We start from the raw sequence: 18,872 nt of genomic DNA on the forward strand, positions 1-18,872 counted from the left end.
CCCCATCTCTCCTAGGTAATGAACAAAATGACTCTGGATGCCCTGACCAGCTACAAGCTGGTGGGTGACACTAATTGTGCTGCGTCCATCACACACACTGTGGCTCCGTCATGAGGGGTTGGACTATTTTATGTGCTCACATCTATTCAATTGGTATTTCGATCAATGGATGCATTACAAGCTTTCCCTTTAAGAGCCTAATAAACAACAAGATGGAAAGTAAAATTCTCCATAAAATGACACTTTAAAAAAATCCATTTCAGCTGAAGCTATTGGTGTTTTGTATGTTAGCTGCAAAAAACAGGTATTATTGGGCCTTAATGGCCCTGCTAGGGAGTGCAGAGTTCAGCTTGAGGGGCAGAGGGCTGGGGGCCCAGGACTGGGGTGGGACCCTCAATCCACTGTGTCCAGGTGTCACCCTCCAGGTTGGGTTGTCAGCCCAGGACCCCCTCAGCCTGTGACAGCTGATGAGCAGGGCTGGCCCCTCCTCTGCTCCCTTGCCCCATCTCTCTCCATCACCCCCTCCTCTCCCTCTCTATCCTCTGTCTCTCTGTCCCCCACCCCCATCCAGCCCTGCAACTGACCATCCCCCTGACCCTGAAATGTAAGCTCCTGAGGCAGCCCACCCATCTGAACCCTGGCCCCCAGGACCCTCTCTGGCAGGTGCTCCGCACTGGGGACAAGCCATTGGATGGACAAGTCAGGCAGCTCCTGCCCAGAGTTCTCTGGGAAGACCTCAGGAGGTCCAGGCTATACCTGGCTACCTGGATCCTGGGTGACAGTCCCTGTGGGAGATGTGTGCCAGAAGTTGGTCCTGTCCTGTACCTGCCCTACCAAAAACAGCACAGCCTGAGGATCCCACAGGGCATCGTCCCCAATACCCAGCTTCAGCTACAGGCTGAGCCTCCACCCTCCCTCCACATTCCAGCCTGAAACCTAGGGATACGCCCTCAGGCTGGACCGTCAAAGCTGGACTTCCTGCCACCCCTTCAGCCTGCATACCTGTCCACATAGCAACCCCTTCTGTGCCCTCCATCCAGATGACTTGTGTCCTGTTCTGACTCTTATCACCAGGGATTCGGGGACCCAACCCAGAGAGCACCCTGCTGAGCCCTGGTGGCCCAAGGCTCCTGGAAAAACCCTGTGACTGTGACCTCTGGCAGCAAGTGCCTTGAGCTCCTTTGAGAGTCCTCCTTTTATCTGCTTGGTGACCCATCTCTGGGCCTCTGCCCTCACACTCTGTGCTGTTAGCTAAGGTGCCCACCCAACCTGACTCCACCTGGACCAACCCCTCCCTTGCTGGGCCCTGGTGTCTTCCCACTGCTCCAGGTGGAGGGGCTTGGCTGCCTGTACCCCATTTCTCCAGCTCTGTCCCATGCCCGCCACCCTCAGCTGCACTGGCCAGGTTCCAGCCCCACAGCCACGGCCACCATCTGCTCTGCTCGTGCCTCCCTCCACCTGGAGCAGTATGACCTCTCCAACCTCAACCTCCCTGGTGACCCCCTAGGATAGTCATGCCTATGTGTGTGTCATGAGGGGCTCCAGCCCCTGGATGCGGCCCAGCTGAGGGCAGTCCAAGCCAGGGGTATGTGACAGAGTGGTGTGTATACAAGATAAAAATCCACAGAACTGACCCCTGAAGATACAAACCACGAGAGTTTTGCAAAGGGAAATCAAAGAGGAAGCTGAATTCAAGAACAAGCATTTGCACATGATAAAAGTAGCATTTTTAAACAATGGTCCATATTTAATAAATGGTCCTAAGACAACCAGGTAACCATTTTACAAAATTTAATTTGAACTTTAATCTTACACTATGTCCCCAAATAAATTCCCAGTAGATTAAAATTTTAAATGTAAAACTTGAAGCCAGAGCACTAAAAGGAAATATAATTGAACTTACATAATCCTGGGGGGGCTCTGTTCTAAGCAAATCAATACACTGCATTAAAAGAGTGACAGATTTAAGTACACAGAAAAATAAAAATTCTGTTAAAAATTCTTACAAAACTGAAAGGCAAAACTGAAGGTGAAGAAAAAGAATAGTCTACGACGAAAGGGTGACACACGGAATATCTAGAGTCTTGCAAACATGTAAGAAACATACCAGAGGCAAGTGAACAGTAAGCATAAAAAATGTTGAACTTGAAAAGAATATGAATAACACTGAAATTAAACTGGCCCGACCGGGCGTGGCTCAGCGGATGAGCACTGACCTAGGATCCAGGAGATCGAGGTTTGATTCCCGGTCAGGGCACATGCCCAGGTTGTCGCCTCCACCAATGACTCTCTAATCACTGATGTTTCTATCTCTCTCTCTCTCCCTCTCCCTTCCTCTCTCTGAAATCAATAAAGATATATTTTTTTAAAAAACACAAAAGAAAAAAAAAGAAATTAAACTGGAGAGCTTTGCTCTCTAAGTTGCTGAGAAGTTCCTGGCAGTGGTGGTTAACACTGAGGGGGATATGAGAAGATGGAAACCAGCCCTGCAGGAGGCGCTCACCTGGCTCTGAAGCCCTTGGGCTCCCTGAACACCAGACCAGAACAGGCCTGTCCTGGATGAATGGATCTCACTGGGGTAGACAAAAAAAAAAAAAAAAAAGATGAAGAGGAGCGATTTCAACAGCAGGCCCGATGTGGGACCCAAATGGTGATCAAGTTATGTCTACCTAACTGACAGGCCAAAAGTCTTCTCCTCCTCCAAGAAGTCTTCCAGGCTGCAGACAACAGAGGGCAAAGGCCATTTGTGGGAGGGAGGAGATGGAGGCAGAACTGGTAGAAACATACTGCCGTGGATGACACGCAGCTGGCACCTACTGGGCAAAGGATGGTCTGGGTGGAAAGCACTCTGCCAAAGCCCAGCCCCAAGTAGACACTAGCGCGGGGTGGGTGGAAGCTAGCGCTGCAAGGTGTTGAATTCTTCAGGAAGCCCAGGAGGCAGAGGGGCACAGGCAACCCCAGCATCCTGGGCCTGGACCAAGCAGGGCTGGGCAGGGAGGCGCAGGCCAGGGCCACCCACATGCACACCCTGCCCAGCCCCACGCAGCACACCCTCAGGTGGGGGCAGGGTTGGGACGAGGTGGGCGGGGCTCTGGCCGGCAAGGGGTACGCAAGGGGTACAGGAATCGGGAGATGCGGTCTGCCCTTGCCCCACCCCCAAGCAAGCCTGGATCACAGAGGGGACAGTGCCCCGGCCATAATTTATGCTCCCCTGCCTATGCTTTATGGCCTTTTTAATTCGGCTCCTGCTACTATTAATGTAGTTAATGCTGAGATTATATCTATTTTCTGGCGTCAGGCGGTGATTTATTCAAGCCATTTTTCCGGTGGAGGCTCCCACGCTGTTAAATCAAGCGCCTTGACAATTAAGTGCTGACTTGGGAAGTGGACGCAATCTTAACAGACATCTAACCGCAAATTAAACCGGTACTCCTTACTCTGGGGAGTGGGTGGGACAGCCACAGAAACCTTGCTGACTTCGAGGAAAGTCAGAGGAAAATAAAACCGCTCTGCACCTGCCTGCTAGCTCTCTGTTTGGTCCAGAGCCGCGCTTAGCAGGAGCTGGGGTCGGGGTTCCAACTGGCTGAGGTAATTGCCCTGCCAGCTGAGGGTAGCTGGAGGAAGGGCAGGCAGGGGTCAGTTGGCCTGTCCCCACATAGAGGTATCTGCAACTGCAGTTGCCACCCACCTGGGGACAAACATTTAAACAAAACACCCCTCAGACATCCCTACAATTCCTGAACCATATCCCAGGGCTGTACATAAAGTGGCTGGAGAGACCCTCTGGCAGCCTTTCAGCAACCCTGACCCTGGTTGGAGCCCACAATGGAAAGGGAGGAACCCCCTGAAGGGTGGGGGTGGAGGAGATCACAATAACACGGTGGCCAGGTGAGGTGAGGCAAGTACATAGGGAAGGTGGAGAGTCGGGAGAGAGGAGTAAGGGTAAAGAGCCATAGCCATGGCAGGGGATGGACAACCCCCACGGCCTAGCGCCTCCTTGGGTGCCTCCATACCTCACGGGGGCCTCCTGGCCAGAGAATCCAGGAATGGCACCAGGAAATGCATCCTGGGACGGGGCAGTGGCCAGGCTACCTGAGGCTGGCCAGGGCCTGAGAGAGGACTTGCTTTCAGGAGCCTTGGGCTTTGGTCCTCTGTGGCTGAGTCCTCCCAGACCCCATAGCTGACAGAGGGAGCCCATTTTCCTATGCCCCCAGGCTTCTGGGACAACGCCTCCCCCACCAACTGCAGAGCTCTGGCCCAACCCTAAGGGGGAATAAAGTTTTGGGGTGAGATCAGGCTGGTGGGCTGATATATGCAAAGAGTTAAATAGGATATTATCTGAATGCTGCTTTGCTACCACCTCTAAAACCAGGATAAAAGTGTATTTTAAATGGTGTTGGACTGTGTAAGACACCCAGGTACCACTGGGTGACAAGAACATTTTATTTCTTCTTGTCAGAGGCAGTATTTTCAGCTTCACCTGCCCATAATTTCCAGGGACATCCAGGGGTACCAACATGGTCACACAAGAGCCCATGGTGCTAGCAAAGTGTGGCCAGGGACACGGGGTCAACCTGAAGGCAATCTTCCACAAGTTCCAAAGGAAAACCTGAAGGGAACCTTTTGAGGCTCCCTTCTCAACAGTCTTGCTGTTTTCAGGTCAAAGCTTCTCCCGGGCAAACCAAAGGGATGAACTTCTAGTCCAGGGGTGGGGAACGTCCAGCCCATGGGCCACATACAGCCCGAGAAATCATTTGGTCTGGCCCTGCCAAGGCAACCGCAGTTCCAGCCATCACATTAGAGGTGAGTTAATTAAATGTTTGACCAAATACAGCAGGCTAATTTTTAAGTTGATAATTTTGTATGGCCCTTGGAGATTATAAATATCCAAATGGCCCATGGCAGAAAAAAGGTTCCTCACCTCTGTTCTAGTCTTGTTAGGAAACATCCCACCCGGCCTATCTGCTGGCCCACAGGGAGGCCACGCCGTGCCCTAAGGTTTTGCCGTGGTGGTGGCTGTGTCTTATAGGGCCCTGCATGGTCCTATCCCCTCAGCTTTTGCCCAAAAGGAGCCAGGCCTATGTGAGGTGCATGCCTGCCTGACCCCCTCCTACCAAGGGCTGGCCTGAAGGCTGCTGAGCAGACCTCAGCCACTCAAGCCAACTCATTAAGGGCAAAGAAGCCATCTGCATGTCAGGCAGATCAAGACTCAGTGTGGCCCGGCCAGTGTTGCTCAGTGGTTGAGTGTTGACCTATCAACCTGGAGGTCATGGTTCGATTCCTGGTCAGGGTACATGCCCAGGTTGTGGGCTCGATCCCCAGTAGGGGGTGTGCAAGAGGCGACTGATCGATGATTCTCTGTCATCACTGATGTTTCTAGCTCTCTCTCTCCCATCCTCTCTCTGACGTCAATAGAAACACCATAATTTAAGTAAATTTTAAAAGCCACATTTTTTAAAAAAAAGATACAATGCACCACAGGTGAGACAGGCCTGGCCCAGGCTCAGGGTCCCTGTGCAGTAGGGCTGCGCAGGCTGAAGAGAACAGCGGCAGGACCCTCACCACCTGCCTCTGCCCAGGGGACAGGAGGCAGTGGCAGAAAAGGCAGGGCAGAGCCTGAAGGAGGGACAAAGGCTCAAGGGCCTGAGAGACACTCACAGACTCCAGAGACCAGCAGGGCTGGGGGGTGGGCCAGACAGCGGGGACTGTCCCAGCAGGGACCTGTGATAGAGTCAAGGCCAGGCAGGCAGAGCGGCCTTAGGCCTAGTTCTTCCAGGCACCTCCTACCTACCAGTGAGACAGGCCAGTGAGCCAGGACAAGTGGAACAGGGAAACTGAGACAGATTGTTAGACAGCAGTTTGCAGCCACCTAGGAAAACCTATCTTCCCTAAACCAAGGGCACTTGAGAGTAAATGGTTTGTGTTTGGTGGCCCAGGTACAGAAACTCACCAGGGCAGGAAGCCCCGGATGCCTAGCAAGGGGAGAAACTGGGAAAACAAGAACCTTGCCCCCAAAGTAGCCTGTCCTCCCCTAGCTTATTGCTGGTCATGTGGTTTAGACCCCCTGAGTGTTCCTCCCTAAAGAGAACATCTAGGCCTCACTTGTATTTCAACTCCAGGCCCAGAAAAGCAGTAAAACCAGACAAGTGAACGTGGCTGCCTCAGGACAAGATACATTGACTAATGGCCCTGCCCTGGCACCGACCAATCCGTGGAGACCAGGACCCAGAAAGGACACACCTGGAAAGCTGATGAATATTCTATTGAGACCCTCTCCTGAGACGTCCCCTAGAATTCCCACCTGCAAGAGAAATAAAAGCCTCAAGACAAAGGACCCGGTGGCTCTCCCTCTGGGAAGCACCTTCCCCATTCCCTCTCCCCTCTTCTTCCTGCACAGGCCCCACATCTCCTAAACTCTAAGGGACCCCACGAGACTTGCTACCAGGGCAGCAATGGGCAGAGGCAGCTCGCTGAAGGCTAGTCCCCTGAACCTGTTCCCCGGCCTCCTTTCCTCTGGGGACTTCCCAGAGAGCTCGGGCAGCCCAGCCTAGGCTCTCCTGTTGCTTCTCCTACGCTAAGCCCTTTCTTGTCTTACTGTCTTAGCTTTAATAAAGCTCATAGTCATCTGGACTCGTGTTGTGAAATATTCCCTGCATGAAGTCAAGAACCCACACACTACTGGCCGGCCCTAGGCAGGTCCAGATCCCCTTTCCAGTAACACTCTGTCATCACACAGGGCCACCCTAGAGCTGCACACACAGTGGGGACAGGGGCCAAATGAGAGAACAGATCCAGGGTACTTGGTTCCCAAGGACCAGATGCCAGAGGTGGGGGTGGGGAGGGGTGCAGCTTCCGCTTGCTTTCCTCAGCCGTGGGTGTTTGGTCTCACAGTGAGCACAGATGGTCCTCAGGAACTGCAAGAGGAGGAAGGAGGCAGAGGGCCCATCTCAGTCTGTGCACCAGGTGAACCCCGACACGCAGGGTGCTCTCTGCCAGCCAGGGCCTGAGCTCTAACCTCTGGACGAGGCTCCAGAGGGAGATTGGGTCCCTTACAGTGACAGCCTCAGTGCCCTGGCAAGCCTCGTTCCCCTTCCTCATCTCGAAGACCATTGAGGGGGTGTAGGATCAAGGCCCCATGTCTCCACCAAGCCCCGCCCCTCCGCAAACCCTGTCAAGGAGCAGGGCAGATGTTCCTGCTGCCAGCAGGGAAAGCCCTGCTTGCTTCACATAGACACAGAAATAAATAAATAACCTGGGCGTGCTTTGAACTAACTTCCAAATTAAGAGTTGCATCCTCGCTGTCAGGCCCCCATGGGCAGAATCCACGCACCTCCCATGCAGAATGGTGGCTCAGTCCATCTATTACAATGATGGAGGCAGAGGGGCTGCCACGGCACTCCTTCCTTAATGAGCAGCCGAAGGGATCGGTAAGCATAATCTCACAGGCAGTAATATTTTATATAATCGCCGAGTAGTTTAAATTGAAAACCCCCAACTGAATCAATATTTACTGCATTGAAACGAAATGAATAGTAATAAGTCACTAAGTTCCCTGTCCTGTTTCATAAAATAAAAAATTATAAAAATGAGCACGGTGCATGAGGCCATCACATTAACTTTTACAGCACTTGGGGAGCCGTAACTGCCGGTTCCCATAAAACAGGGCTCTCAAAAACCTGCCAGGAGACCAGCCTCAGCACCACTCGGGGTCATCTCAGGGCCTGCCCACCAGGGCCCACCGTGTGCTCCCTCACCTCTGGCCAAAGCCTCAGGCCCAAGAGCTCTGACGCAGACACCTTGTCACCCTCAGGTCAAAGTCCTGCTCTGAGTTCTTTACCTAATTCCTCCAATTCCATCCTAGCGACCCTGGATAGATGCTCTTGGCCAGCTCACCATGGGCAGAGGAAAGGCTGTGCTCTGACCAGGCCAAGCCCTGGGTTAGTAAGGGACAAATGTGAGCGAGGGCAGAGGGTGGGGCCCAGCAAGTGTGCCCTGGGATGGAGCATGCAGCAGGAGCCCGCTCCCTGGTCAGGCTCACGGAACCCCAGAATAGCCAGGCTTCCCTCTGGGCTCCAGTCCCCCAGGGACACTGTGGCCTCCAGCGTTTTGGGAGCGCAGAGAAGCTGGCAGAGACCAGAGTCAAGTGAGAGCCCCAGGGGAGAGGTCCTTGACCTTGGTAGCCACAGGGCACACGCCCCCCCAGAGAACTGAGACCCTGCACCCACCAGCAGGCTCCTGGGCAGGAAACTAGGCCCCATCCAAGAAAGTGAGACCGACTCAGAACAGGAGGTGGTGGGCACCACCCTCAACAAGTTAAATTCACTCCTGCCAAAAACAGACTGTCAATTTAAAGATGGGCAGAGGACTTGAGAGTCTTTCCCAGAAGAAGACAAAGAATGGCCTTAAATAAGCCATGATGAGCATTCAACATCACTGGTCATCAAGGAGACACAAATTAAAACCATGAGCTGCCACCACACATGGAGAACATGAAAATTAAAGAGATGGTAACACCAAATGTTGTAGTGGGAACAGAAAGGGCACCAAGGCTGTGGGGAAGCAGCAGCTCCACATGAAGTCAAACTTTGCTGCCCCAGGTCCCTGCACTCTGCTCCCAGGCATGACTGCAGAGAAACCAAACATGGGCCTGCACAGCCGTGCACACATCGCTGGCAGCCTTTGTCCATCATTATTAACTCAAAGCAGAAATAGCTCCATTGTCATGGAGAGGATTGACACAATTGTGGGACTACCCCTGCCTGTGGGGACCATGTTCTGCGGAGACATGGCTGGTTGTGGGCTGCAGGAGGGAAGTACTAGGTGAAGCAGGGAACCCCTTGTGCAGGTGAGGGGGGCTCAGAGAATGCCAGTGCCACATGGAAAGGACCCAGGGCCAGGGTGGGGACAAACTGAGGGTTCAAAATGAATCACAATGATAACAGATTAAGCCTGCAGAATAAACTGTAAATAAATAACACATACAAAGCAGCAGGGGATGAGGGGACAGGATGAGGCCCATGAGAACCAGGAGCACACACAGGCCGGACGCATCTCCCACAAACACCCAAGGCAGAGAAACCCGTGGCCAGGGCAGCCAGGTGGTCAGGCTCCAAGGGGCACCAAGTCTCCAATCTACCCAGAAATGGTTATGCATGAACAGAGATGGGGTGTGAAAAGCAGCAGGGACCAGGTGTATCCAGTGGGTGACCCAGGTGAAGAATACAGAGCAGGTGTGTGCTGCTTTTGCAACTTTTCTGGAAGTGAAAAGTATATCAAAACAAAGTTACCCAAAAAAAAGTTAAACGCCAGAAACTATTAGGAGAGGGACAGACACTGTGCCCAGGAGCCCCAGGTAACTGTTCTCCTTCCTCCCCTGCTCCCTGACATGGGGCCTGCCCTGACTCTCCTTCACACACCCTCCCCCATGGCAGCCCCCTCACTGTCTGGGAAGCTTTTTCTGCAGCTGAGGGGTGATCGGCGGCAATGGGGCATTGCCCCCACAATGTGTTGACACAGAGAGGGGAGGGGGGCAGCCCACGGTCTACTCAGGCCACAAGCCACAAAGGTCTGCTTCAGACAGGCTGTTGTCCAGCGGTGACTACCTGCAGGGCCCTGGGCAGCTGGGTGCCCCCAGAGCAGGAGCTGAGCCAGGATCACCATTAGTTAACCAGCACTGCCAAACATGGGCTGCTTAGAGGGTTCCAGAGCCTGGGCAAGCCTCTCCTTGACTCTGTTTTGCCTCCTGCCCAGGCTTTTGGTCTCTGAGCCTGCATGCTTCCTCTGCTAGGGGAGCCCTCTGTGCCTGGCTACTCCCATGGACCAGAGGAGAGCCTGCTGGGCCTCTGTGCACACCACCAGGCCATGTAATGATTCACCCCAAGTTCCTCTAACTCCACAGCAGGTAGCAGGCTGCAGGAGCCCCAACTCCACTGGCCTGGTCAGGACAGGTCTGGGGATGAGCAGGATACTCCCTGCTATGAAGTGATGGGTGTGTCCCCCAAATTCCTATGTTTACATGTGATGGTATCTAGAGGTGGGGCCTTTGGAGGTAACTAGGGTTAGATGAGGTGGTGAGGGTGGGCCCATGAAGGATTAGGGTCCTCAGAGGAAGGGATACAGTGAGAAGGGGGCAGTATGCAGCTGGAAGAGGAACCAACCAGAGTGCCCTGATCCCAGGCTTCCAGCCTCCAGAACTATGAGAAATGAGCACGTTTTTGAACCCACCCAGCCTGCGGTTTGTTATGGTGCCTGAGTTGCCCCACACTCTGCGTGTGAACCAGAGGTGGACAGGAGTCAGAGCAGGGCCTGAGGAGGCTGTATGGGCATGCCTGGAGTGGGGTGAAAGCAGCACATGGGAACCCTGGCCACCCGGCGGGGACTCGCCATCCTTGGGCTGAGCTCCTCTTTAATGAGATGTCACTTTGGAGAAGCATTTCAACACCTTCAAAATCACAGCCCAAACTCAACAAACCGCCCAGAGATTACTTAAGATTTACCGCACAGACACAAAAATAAAATAAGATAAAGTAAGGCAGCCCAGCGAGCGGTAGTCCCGTGACAGCACCATTTGTAGCCCAAGGAACAGCCTCCAGATGCAGCTGCTTCAGCACAGGGCTTGTTTATTTCTCACTTTCACATCAAACGAATTTGGAAAGAAAAAAAAAGCGACAGGCAGTTTAGGGATATAAGTCACACTTCAGCTTCAGTGAAGATTAATGAACCAGTTGGAAGCCAGCGAGGATAGAGGCAAATCCACAAATCTTAAAACAAAAAAATTAAACCCTCACTCATCATGAGCCTCAGCCTTGCGGTGCCCTCTGCTGCCCCTGCCCGGGCCTGACAGATCCCCGAGCACCAGGACCAGTTCTGGGCAGCAGTGGTCTGGAGTCCTCGGGGCCCAGCCAAGCCACCTGTGGGCCCCGGAGCCAGTATGTAGGCTGCCACGTAGCTTCCCACGTGTTGGGCCAAAACTGACACGGGGCTGAGAACAGGGTTCTGTCTCGGTCAGGAGAAAAAGAACAAAGCCACCTCATAAGGCAGAAATGCACTGGTGCCCCCGCATGCCACAGCCAAGTGGGGACCAGCAGAGGGAGGGATGAAGTGACAGCTCACAGCATTCAAAAGAAATAGGCCTTTCCTGAAAGGGAGGCCACCAGCTCCCTGGGGAAGGTGACACTGGGTGAGGCCCCTGGGTGTGGCAGTGGCTCTATCACCTCCATAGTCCTTCTAACACCAGGTCCCTCAGGTACAGGATCAAGTGTGGTGACCCCCCACCACAATGTGGGGGTGCGTGATCCCTCATCAGGAGGGTAGGAGCTTGTCAAAGCCACCAGCTGTTAGGTGCAGGGCTTGCCAGGGATACCTGGCTGTTCCAAGCTGTCCTCCAGGCAGCAGCCTGGGGGCCTCTGCAACTCCGACCCGACCCCCAAGGCTTCCCCGCTTGCCCAGAGTCACACAGTGTGCAACACATGCCAGGGATCCTGGGATCCCCCAAGACGGCAACCCCCAAGCACACACAGCATTCCTCTGCAGTGAGCACACTCAGTGAGCATCTGCAGGAGAATGGGATCCAGGGCCACCAATGCCAACACTGCTGCTCTCAGAGACTGTGTTGTCTGCCTCACCTCCACCTGTGTCTGCCTGCTGGCCCCTCCAGGGGTGTCCTCCCTCCAAGAGAGTACAGATCAGGAGGTCCAAGAAGAGCCTTCAGTCCCCAGGTTCAGGCTGGCTGCCTGGTAGGATAGCCCTTTCTCATGGCAGCAGCCCTTGGCTCACATTGGCCTGAGTCTCACCACTGGCCCAGCCGTTCCTAATGCCTGGGGAGAGCTGAGGAACCTGCAGCTGCACAGGGCAGAGGTCAAGGACTCGGCCAAAGCCAGTCGGTCGCAGAGCCTCACTCTGGTGAAGCTGAAGGCCGCAGGTGGGTGGGCATCAGACTGGCCACTGGCCCCAGAGACAGGCCCTTTCTGCTGCCTCAACAAGCTGAGCCAAGGCGTGCACTCCTGACAGCGGGGCTGGGCAGCTGGCAAGCAACCACTGTGCTGAGAAGGCAGCCCTGGCCAGGACACAGGTGACCTTGGGCAAAGTAAGCCCAGCCCATTGGCAGGCACTCAGCCCTCGGCACCCCCCACCCACCCTACCCTGCAGGCCCAAGCCCAGGGGCCAGGTCCTCAAAAGGGTCCAGGGCTCTGTGCTCAGGCCGTGTCCTGGGCACCTGGTGACGGGTCAGACAGACCTGGGGTGAGGCAGTCAGGCCAGAGGGAGGCCCCACTGAACACCCCCCCACACACACCCTTAGTTAACATATGGCCATCCTGGGGTGGGCTCCACCATGCTTCCTCCACAGGGACAGTACTGAGGCTTGAATGCCACACCAGGGCTGCAGGAGCCAAGCCTTCTGGCACCCAGCACAGCCCTGGGGAGCTACATGGAGCCAGGGCATCCAGACAGCAAGGCAGCTGAGGCAGGAGCTTGGGGGAAGCAGTGGTGATGCCCGGCTGGCAGCTGGGCCTCACACAATGGCCCACCCCATCCACCTGACCCGAGGTGTAAACCCACATACTTGCCCACACAGCACATAGGCACCCTCTTAGCTCCCACCTGCTCCATGTGACCAGGCTGCTCTCCACCTAATGGACTTAGTGCTCTGCTAAAGGTATAGGGCAGTGCTGCCTGGGGGCGCACGTGGCCACTACCCTCCCCCAGGAACCCTCGCCCCACCAGGCCTGGCACCCATTTCACTCAGCGACCCCATCAGGCCCTAATCCCTAACCATTCCTGGTGCTCAGAGGCTAGAAGGAAAGGCCCACTGGTGCCACTCTTCACAAGTTTCCCCCAACACTGACCACCCCCTAGGAGAGGCAGGGCCTGGCCAGCAGGTGGGGCTGGAATATCTATGGCAAGAGGGGTGGCAGGAGCAAGAACGGATAAATCGGAAACTCATTCACAATGATCTGGGGCTCTTATTAAGTAAATTAATTTAAGTTAATTTAGCTCGATCCTGACTCCCGATCACAGTGATTTAGTGAGGGGGAAATTGCATTAGGAAAGGCCGTGCTCACCAGACAGAAGAACAGAAGAAAACTAGACCCACTTAGCACTGTGAATTAACATGGAAATAGCAGGTGTAAATTTAACCTTATCGAGAGAGTGAAAATTATCTTCATAAATTTGTAGGAATAGCCCCCCAGATGCTTATAAATCTATTTAAAACAAAAATATTACAAAAAGTGCAATAAAATTAATTTAAAATATACTTCCAGCTACTGCCTCCAGAGAAGCAGGCGGCAGGGCCAAGTTCACTGTGGCCTAGTGGTAAGGGAGGAGGGCAATGGGCGCCGTGGACCGCAGGGGCAGGGTAAGTGCCCACACATCTCCAGAGGCCGGCAGGCCACACCTCCTCTAACCACTGCCCCAGAGCCAGGCAGTCTCAGGTGGCGGCCCACACTGCACACTCTCAGCCAGAAGCAGTATGCACTGAGGCTGCAAGACTGCCATGTGCGGACAGTGTGGGGAGGGCTGTGGCCTCCCTTCCCCCCTTTGTCAGTATATGGATGGCAAGATAGGCCAACAGGTTCCAAAAGGGTCTGCTCAGGCCCCAGCCTCTCACTAGTTTCTTCCTGAGGGACACGAGAGCCCTCCAAGGCCAGCTGACAGCTTGCTAGGAACAGGGAAGGGCATGTGCATGTGTCTGCATGCACGTGTCTGCACGGGCATTCAGCACACAGGCTGGCCAAATATATGGAGCATAAATTGCTGAACAGAAAGATTAGCTCATTCCCCAACCAGCAAACTGGAGAACGAGCACTTCCAAGTGGCGACATCAGTCCTCCCGGCCTCAGGGCCACCATGCGGCCTTGGAGCCCCACCAGCCTGGCCCCAGGCCCATGGGAACCCAGACAAGGGCCTCCTACCTGGACAGAGAGAGCCGCCGAGTCCGCCAGGCAGGCAGGGACAGGGGGAAGGGGGCCGAGTTGAAAGGAGACACCGGGGTCTTCTTGACGATGCGGTATCGGGTCTTGATCACTTTGCTGGTGGGAGGGGCTGGCAGGGAGTTCAGGTTGGATGCTACAGAGAAAATCAAGACATAGGCAATCAGTGGAAGTTGGCAGGGACACCCATCATCCTTTATTCCAGCCCCACCCCACATGGCCCATGCATGTCCCCAGAAAGCCTAGCAACCTAGGACTCCAGGAGCTTGGCACAGGCCCAAGTTCCAAGAGACAGGACACTGGGATGCTGAGTGACACGGGTGGGGAAGCAGGCTGGTGCCCCTCAGCAACATCACCCATGTCCCCAAACTCGGGGCTGGCCCCAACTCCCCAGAGCTCCCATGGGCAGTGAGGAGGGTCCCTCAAGCGGGTCCAAGAGGCTGGGGGTGCAAGTGGCACCTTCATCATGTGCCCACAAAGATTTATATACTTAGTCACTTCTGTTTTCATAACATTTTGCAGGGTGATGTACATTATGGCTTTTCTTCCTGCTGAATGTTTCATGCAATTAACAGGGATCTGCTTTGCCTAAGGTCCCTTCCCTTGATAGCATGCAATTTCTCCAAAGCTTTAAGGAACATGTCTACTGCTTGACTTTCATACTCTACAGCTCTAACTGCCCGTATAATTAAAGCTAACACAGCACAGGACACAATGCCCAGACTATCCTGAGGACCAGATCCCCTCATGGACTAGGCTGCCTCGGGCTCTTCCATGTGGCCCCTAACCCACCTACATAGCACTTACGGCTTTGCTTGGAAAGGGGATACCAACAGGACCCCAGCACCAGGGGCTCCTCGGGGTTTCTACCCAGTCAGTGTGAGGAGGACGGGCAGAGACCAGTGGGCATGTGTGCCAGGTAAGGCCTCAAGGAAAGCACACACATGGTCTCACTGCTGGAGCATCAGCACCAGGGCAAGCCTGACCCCGGGCAAGGACTGGCCAATCCTTAGCTGAAGGCTGCCTGGTGTCCAGGATGGCCCAAGAGAGGAAGCAGGACAGGCAACAGTGGCACCAGACTCAGGTCCCCACACTCCAGCTGCGTGGTGCCTGCCCTGGTTGTGACCAGCGCCCGTGCTCCCCTGAGACAAAAACAAACGATCCATGACCTGCACCTGCTCCCCTGCGCACAGAGGAGACATCCTTCCAACACCCACAAACCCCTGACCCTGACCCAGAGCCTCTCTATTACCAGCCCACAAGGAGCTGCTACTAGTCTGTGGACAGTGACAGTAACTTACTAAACATCATTTCTCAGAGCCTGAAACCAAACAGACCTCCAGCATACAGCTGGGCCTTCCCAAGTCAGCACCTCGGCCCAGATAGCTCCTCCCCAGGCTCCCCCAGCCCATGGGCCCCATGGTACCCTGGGGGACATGTGCCAGGGAGCAGGCAGGAAGAGTCTGCCCCATAGGAGCCACTGTGGCCACACAGGCCACGTGGCTCAGGGAGTGCTGGGAACTGAGGGCAGAGACCCTCTCTCTCTCTCCCCCTCTGTCTCTTCCTCCTTCTCTGTCTCTATCTCTCTATGTCTCTTCCTCTCTCTGTCTCTCCCTCCCTCCAAGGACATCAGCTCAGGGGAAGTCGAGGAGAAGACGGAAGTTCAGCAAAACCAAAGGCACCGTGGCATCACCTGGGGTGCCTGCTCTTGCTGAGTGGCCAGAGTGAGTGACTCTTCAACTCTGGGCACCTCACACACATCAGGGTATAGGAGACAGCCTAGCTCACAGTGGGTGTCAATGAAAAAATGTTGAATTTTCAAGGTCTTACAAGCAAACAAGGAGAGACCAACAAAAATAATAGCTTGTTCCAGCTAAGAGCTCAAGAGCATGAGGTTTCTTTTAAGTTACTGCCAAGCCCACGCTGACCTCATGGCCTCTAGGCTCCCTGCTCCTGTGGCCCTGCCTCTGGACAGCCCACCTGCCCATGGCCCCCCATTGGGCCTGCCTGCCTGCCCACAGGCCCTCCCTTTCAGACCCATCTGTGCCTGCTCCTCTAGGACAGGACGAACACCCAACGGCCACATGGCCTTGGTTCTGCAGCCCGCGTGGGCCACCTCTGCACTGGGTGGGAAGGAGGACTGGTCCTTGCTGGGGCCAAGTCCCCTACTCAGCAACCTCATCACCTTCATCCTGAGCACTAGGAACCCCCCACCAACCGGGCTCAGCTCTACTGCACAACATTGCTTTTTCCCGTCCCCCAACGTGGTCAGACAGACATCACCTCCTCCAGGAAGTCCAAGCCCCCAGTACCCACAGGACTGGACTGTGCATTCTAGAAAGCTTCTCTGGGCCTGGCCCTAGTAACAGCATCAGTGTTTACAGCACATTCTTATGTGAGGCAGGCTACTATTAAGTCAGTTTTTCACTGATTTACTGCACTGCACTTACTAGTGTCCAGTCATCACTTCTATAAATAGCCCTGGCCGGTTTGGCTCAGTGGTTAAAGCACCACTGAAGGGTCCCGGGTTCGAGCCTCAGTCCCGGTCGGGGCTTGTGCGAGAGGCAACCAATTGATGTGTCTCTCATGTCGATGTTTCTCTCTCTCTTCTTTCCACTCTCTAAAAAACAACGGAAAATATCCTCGGGTGAGGATATAAAAAAATAATTAAAAATAAAACATCACAATAAAGCAGACCCCCTCTTAAAATGCCAACCTCACCCGCCCAGGTATGGCTCAGCGGCTGAGCATCAACCTAGGATCCGGAAGATTGCGGTTCGATTCCCAGTCAGGGCACATGCCCGGGTTGTGGGCTAGATCCCCAGTTAGAGGCGTGCAGGAGGCAGCTGATCAATGACGACTCTCTCATCATAAATGCTTCTATCTCTTTCCCTCTCCCTTCCTCTCTCTGAAATAATTTTAAAAAAAAACAATTTTCACTTCCCTGATGCTGTCAGCTGTTATGTCCCCCACCACCCTGGTAGTCCTGACAGGCAGAGAGAAAGGCACCCAGCCCACGCCCCACAGACCACTCCTGTCCCTGACGACGGGCAGCTCAGCCACGAGTGACGGAAGCGCTATGACAATGATCCTGGAGAGTACCATCCAGGGCACTCATGCCAGGGCACAGAGAGCTCAGCAGAGTGTCCCCAATGTCCAGCAGGAGTGAGGGCTCCTATGACCATGGGTGGCACACAGGGACCAGAGCCCTGGGATAGGATGGAAAGAGGTCCCTGCCCTGGGCCCTGCTCCCGAGGCATGACGGCAGTGTGGCAGACCTGTGGCCCCACCACCTCCCCCTCCCACCCCACAGCAGCCCACCAGGCAGCTCACTCTCCCATTCCTTGGCTGGCTGAGGGCCTGTGTAGATAATCATGTTATTTAGATAGGATGTTGGTTTAATTCTCTTCATTACAGACTCCCAGGGCTATAATTTTTTTCTCCGCATGATGTATTCCCCATGGCACGTTTCACTCAAATCAAACCCTTCTCGCCTTTATTGCCGACGAGGCCGGCGCGTTATCAGGCCCGCACACACAGCCCTCCCACCCTGCGTGCAGAGGTCACTTCTAATGACTAATAGATCTCATTAGCTTTCCTAATTAAAAACTTTACTACTGCAATGGAAGACAAACCACAAAAAACTGCTAGCATCATATCTGAATGGAATATGAGCCCATCCATCAGCAGGGTCCTTGCTCCTGCCCACAGCGGCCGCCTGGCCTCTCCCGTTCCCATGCTTCAGGCTGTGGGTACGTTGGGGCACCTGGAGGGCACCCAGGGGCCCCTCTGTGCACCAAGCATGGGTGAAGCCACAGAGGACCAGCAGTAAGGTGGCAGAACCCAGGGGGCCTGGCTGGACTCCTGGCACGTACTGCCTTCCGCATCCCAGCTGCGGATGCAGGGAGCTTGCCAGCCACTGCAGTCTGTGCAACTCCGGGTGGCAGGATCCCCAGCACACTGGGCAGATGGCAGAGAAGCAGGGGACAGTGACTGTCCTGAGCCAAGCCACCTCAGTCTGTATAAGCCCGGCCCCAGGCTCCGCCTGGCCCTGCCCCCTTCAAGGAGCCACAACAGAAGGCAGAGCCCATCAGATGAGGTCAGGCCTCTCACTCTGTTTTATTGTAGAGCGGGAGTTGAGAAGGAGTTCAGATTTTTATGGAACTTCAAAGGGAAATAACTAGGAAGAAAATGAATTACTAATTTCACAGTTCCTTAATGAGTAAAAAAATGAACCCAGAAATGCTGTGCAAAGAACCGCCTCAGGCCACTGACCAGGAGAGAGAGGGGTGAGTGTCCCTAGCACTGTCTGCCGGGCTCCCCACATGCCAATGGAAGCAGGACCATAAAGAGCCTGCCAGACGCCCTAGAGAGCAAGCCATGCTCCTGCAGGGGTGCCAGGCCAGTCCACGAGAGGAGCAGCAGGGTCAGCAAAGGTGCCTGGCCTCTCAGGGACACTGCAGTGTGGCCCGACTGAAGGGGAGGAAACGGGACGGCCGAGGAGCCGAGGGCGTTGGTCAGCCCAGGTTCCCACCTCTCCCAATACAACTCAACTTGCTCTGATTACTGTACAACAGCTGCCCTGGCCTGTGTTCAGTATCTCTCCACTGCCCACACCTTCACTGCCACTGACAGCTCTGAAGGCCGAGTCCTGGGTCAGCCTTTTCAGAAGCCACATTGATTTCTGCCCCATAAATCACTCTCCCTTCCCAGTCACTTAGGTCCCAGCGCTGGCCCATCTCAGTTGTCAGTGCCCCAAGCACACAGGAGAGGCCCCGGGCACAGGGCCCCACCTGACCAGGGTCCATGGGTCAGGCATTCTCTCCCCAATGGCGGCTGAACTGCACTCTTGGAAAAAGGCCACAGAAACAGAAACAGACAGCAGGCAGGCACTTGTGAGAGGTCTTCAACAGCTGAGCAGCACCTGCACCTGAAACACTG

At 54.5% G+C, this 18,872-nt stretch overlaps 1 protein-coding gene across 5 annotated transcripts in view; it reads right to left on the reverse strand.

The window, feature by feature from the left end:
- ZC3H3 (zinc finger CCCH-type containing 3) overlaps window positions 1-18,872 on the reverse strand; it is a 67,482-nt gene that overhangs the window by 27,512 nt on the left and 21,098 nt on the right. For all 5 annotated transcript variants that reach the window (XM_081116532.1, XM_081116528.1, XM_081116531.1 and 2 more), the window contains exon 4: window positions 13,914-14,067. In XM_081116532.1, coding sequence (XP_080972658.1) covers window positions 13,914-14,067 — 154 coding nt within the window. The remainder of the gene's footprint in view (window positions 1-13,913; window positions 14,068-18,872) is intronic.

This window comes from Miniopterus schreibersii (genome assembly GCF_964146895.1).
Source record: "Miniopterus schreibersii genome assembly, chromosome: 17".
Classification (NCBI taxonomy): Eukaryota; Metazoa; Chordata; class Mammalia; order Chiroptera; family Miniopteridae; genus Miniopterus; species Miniopterus schreibersii.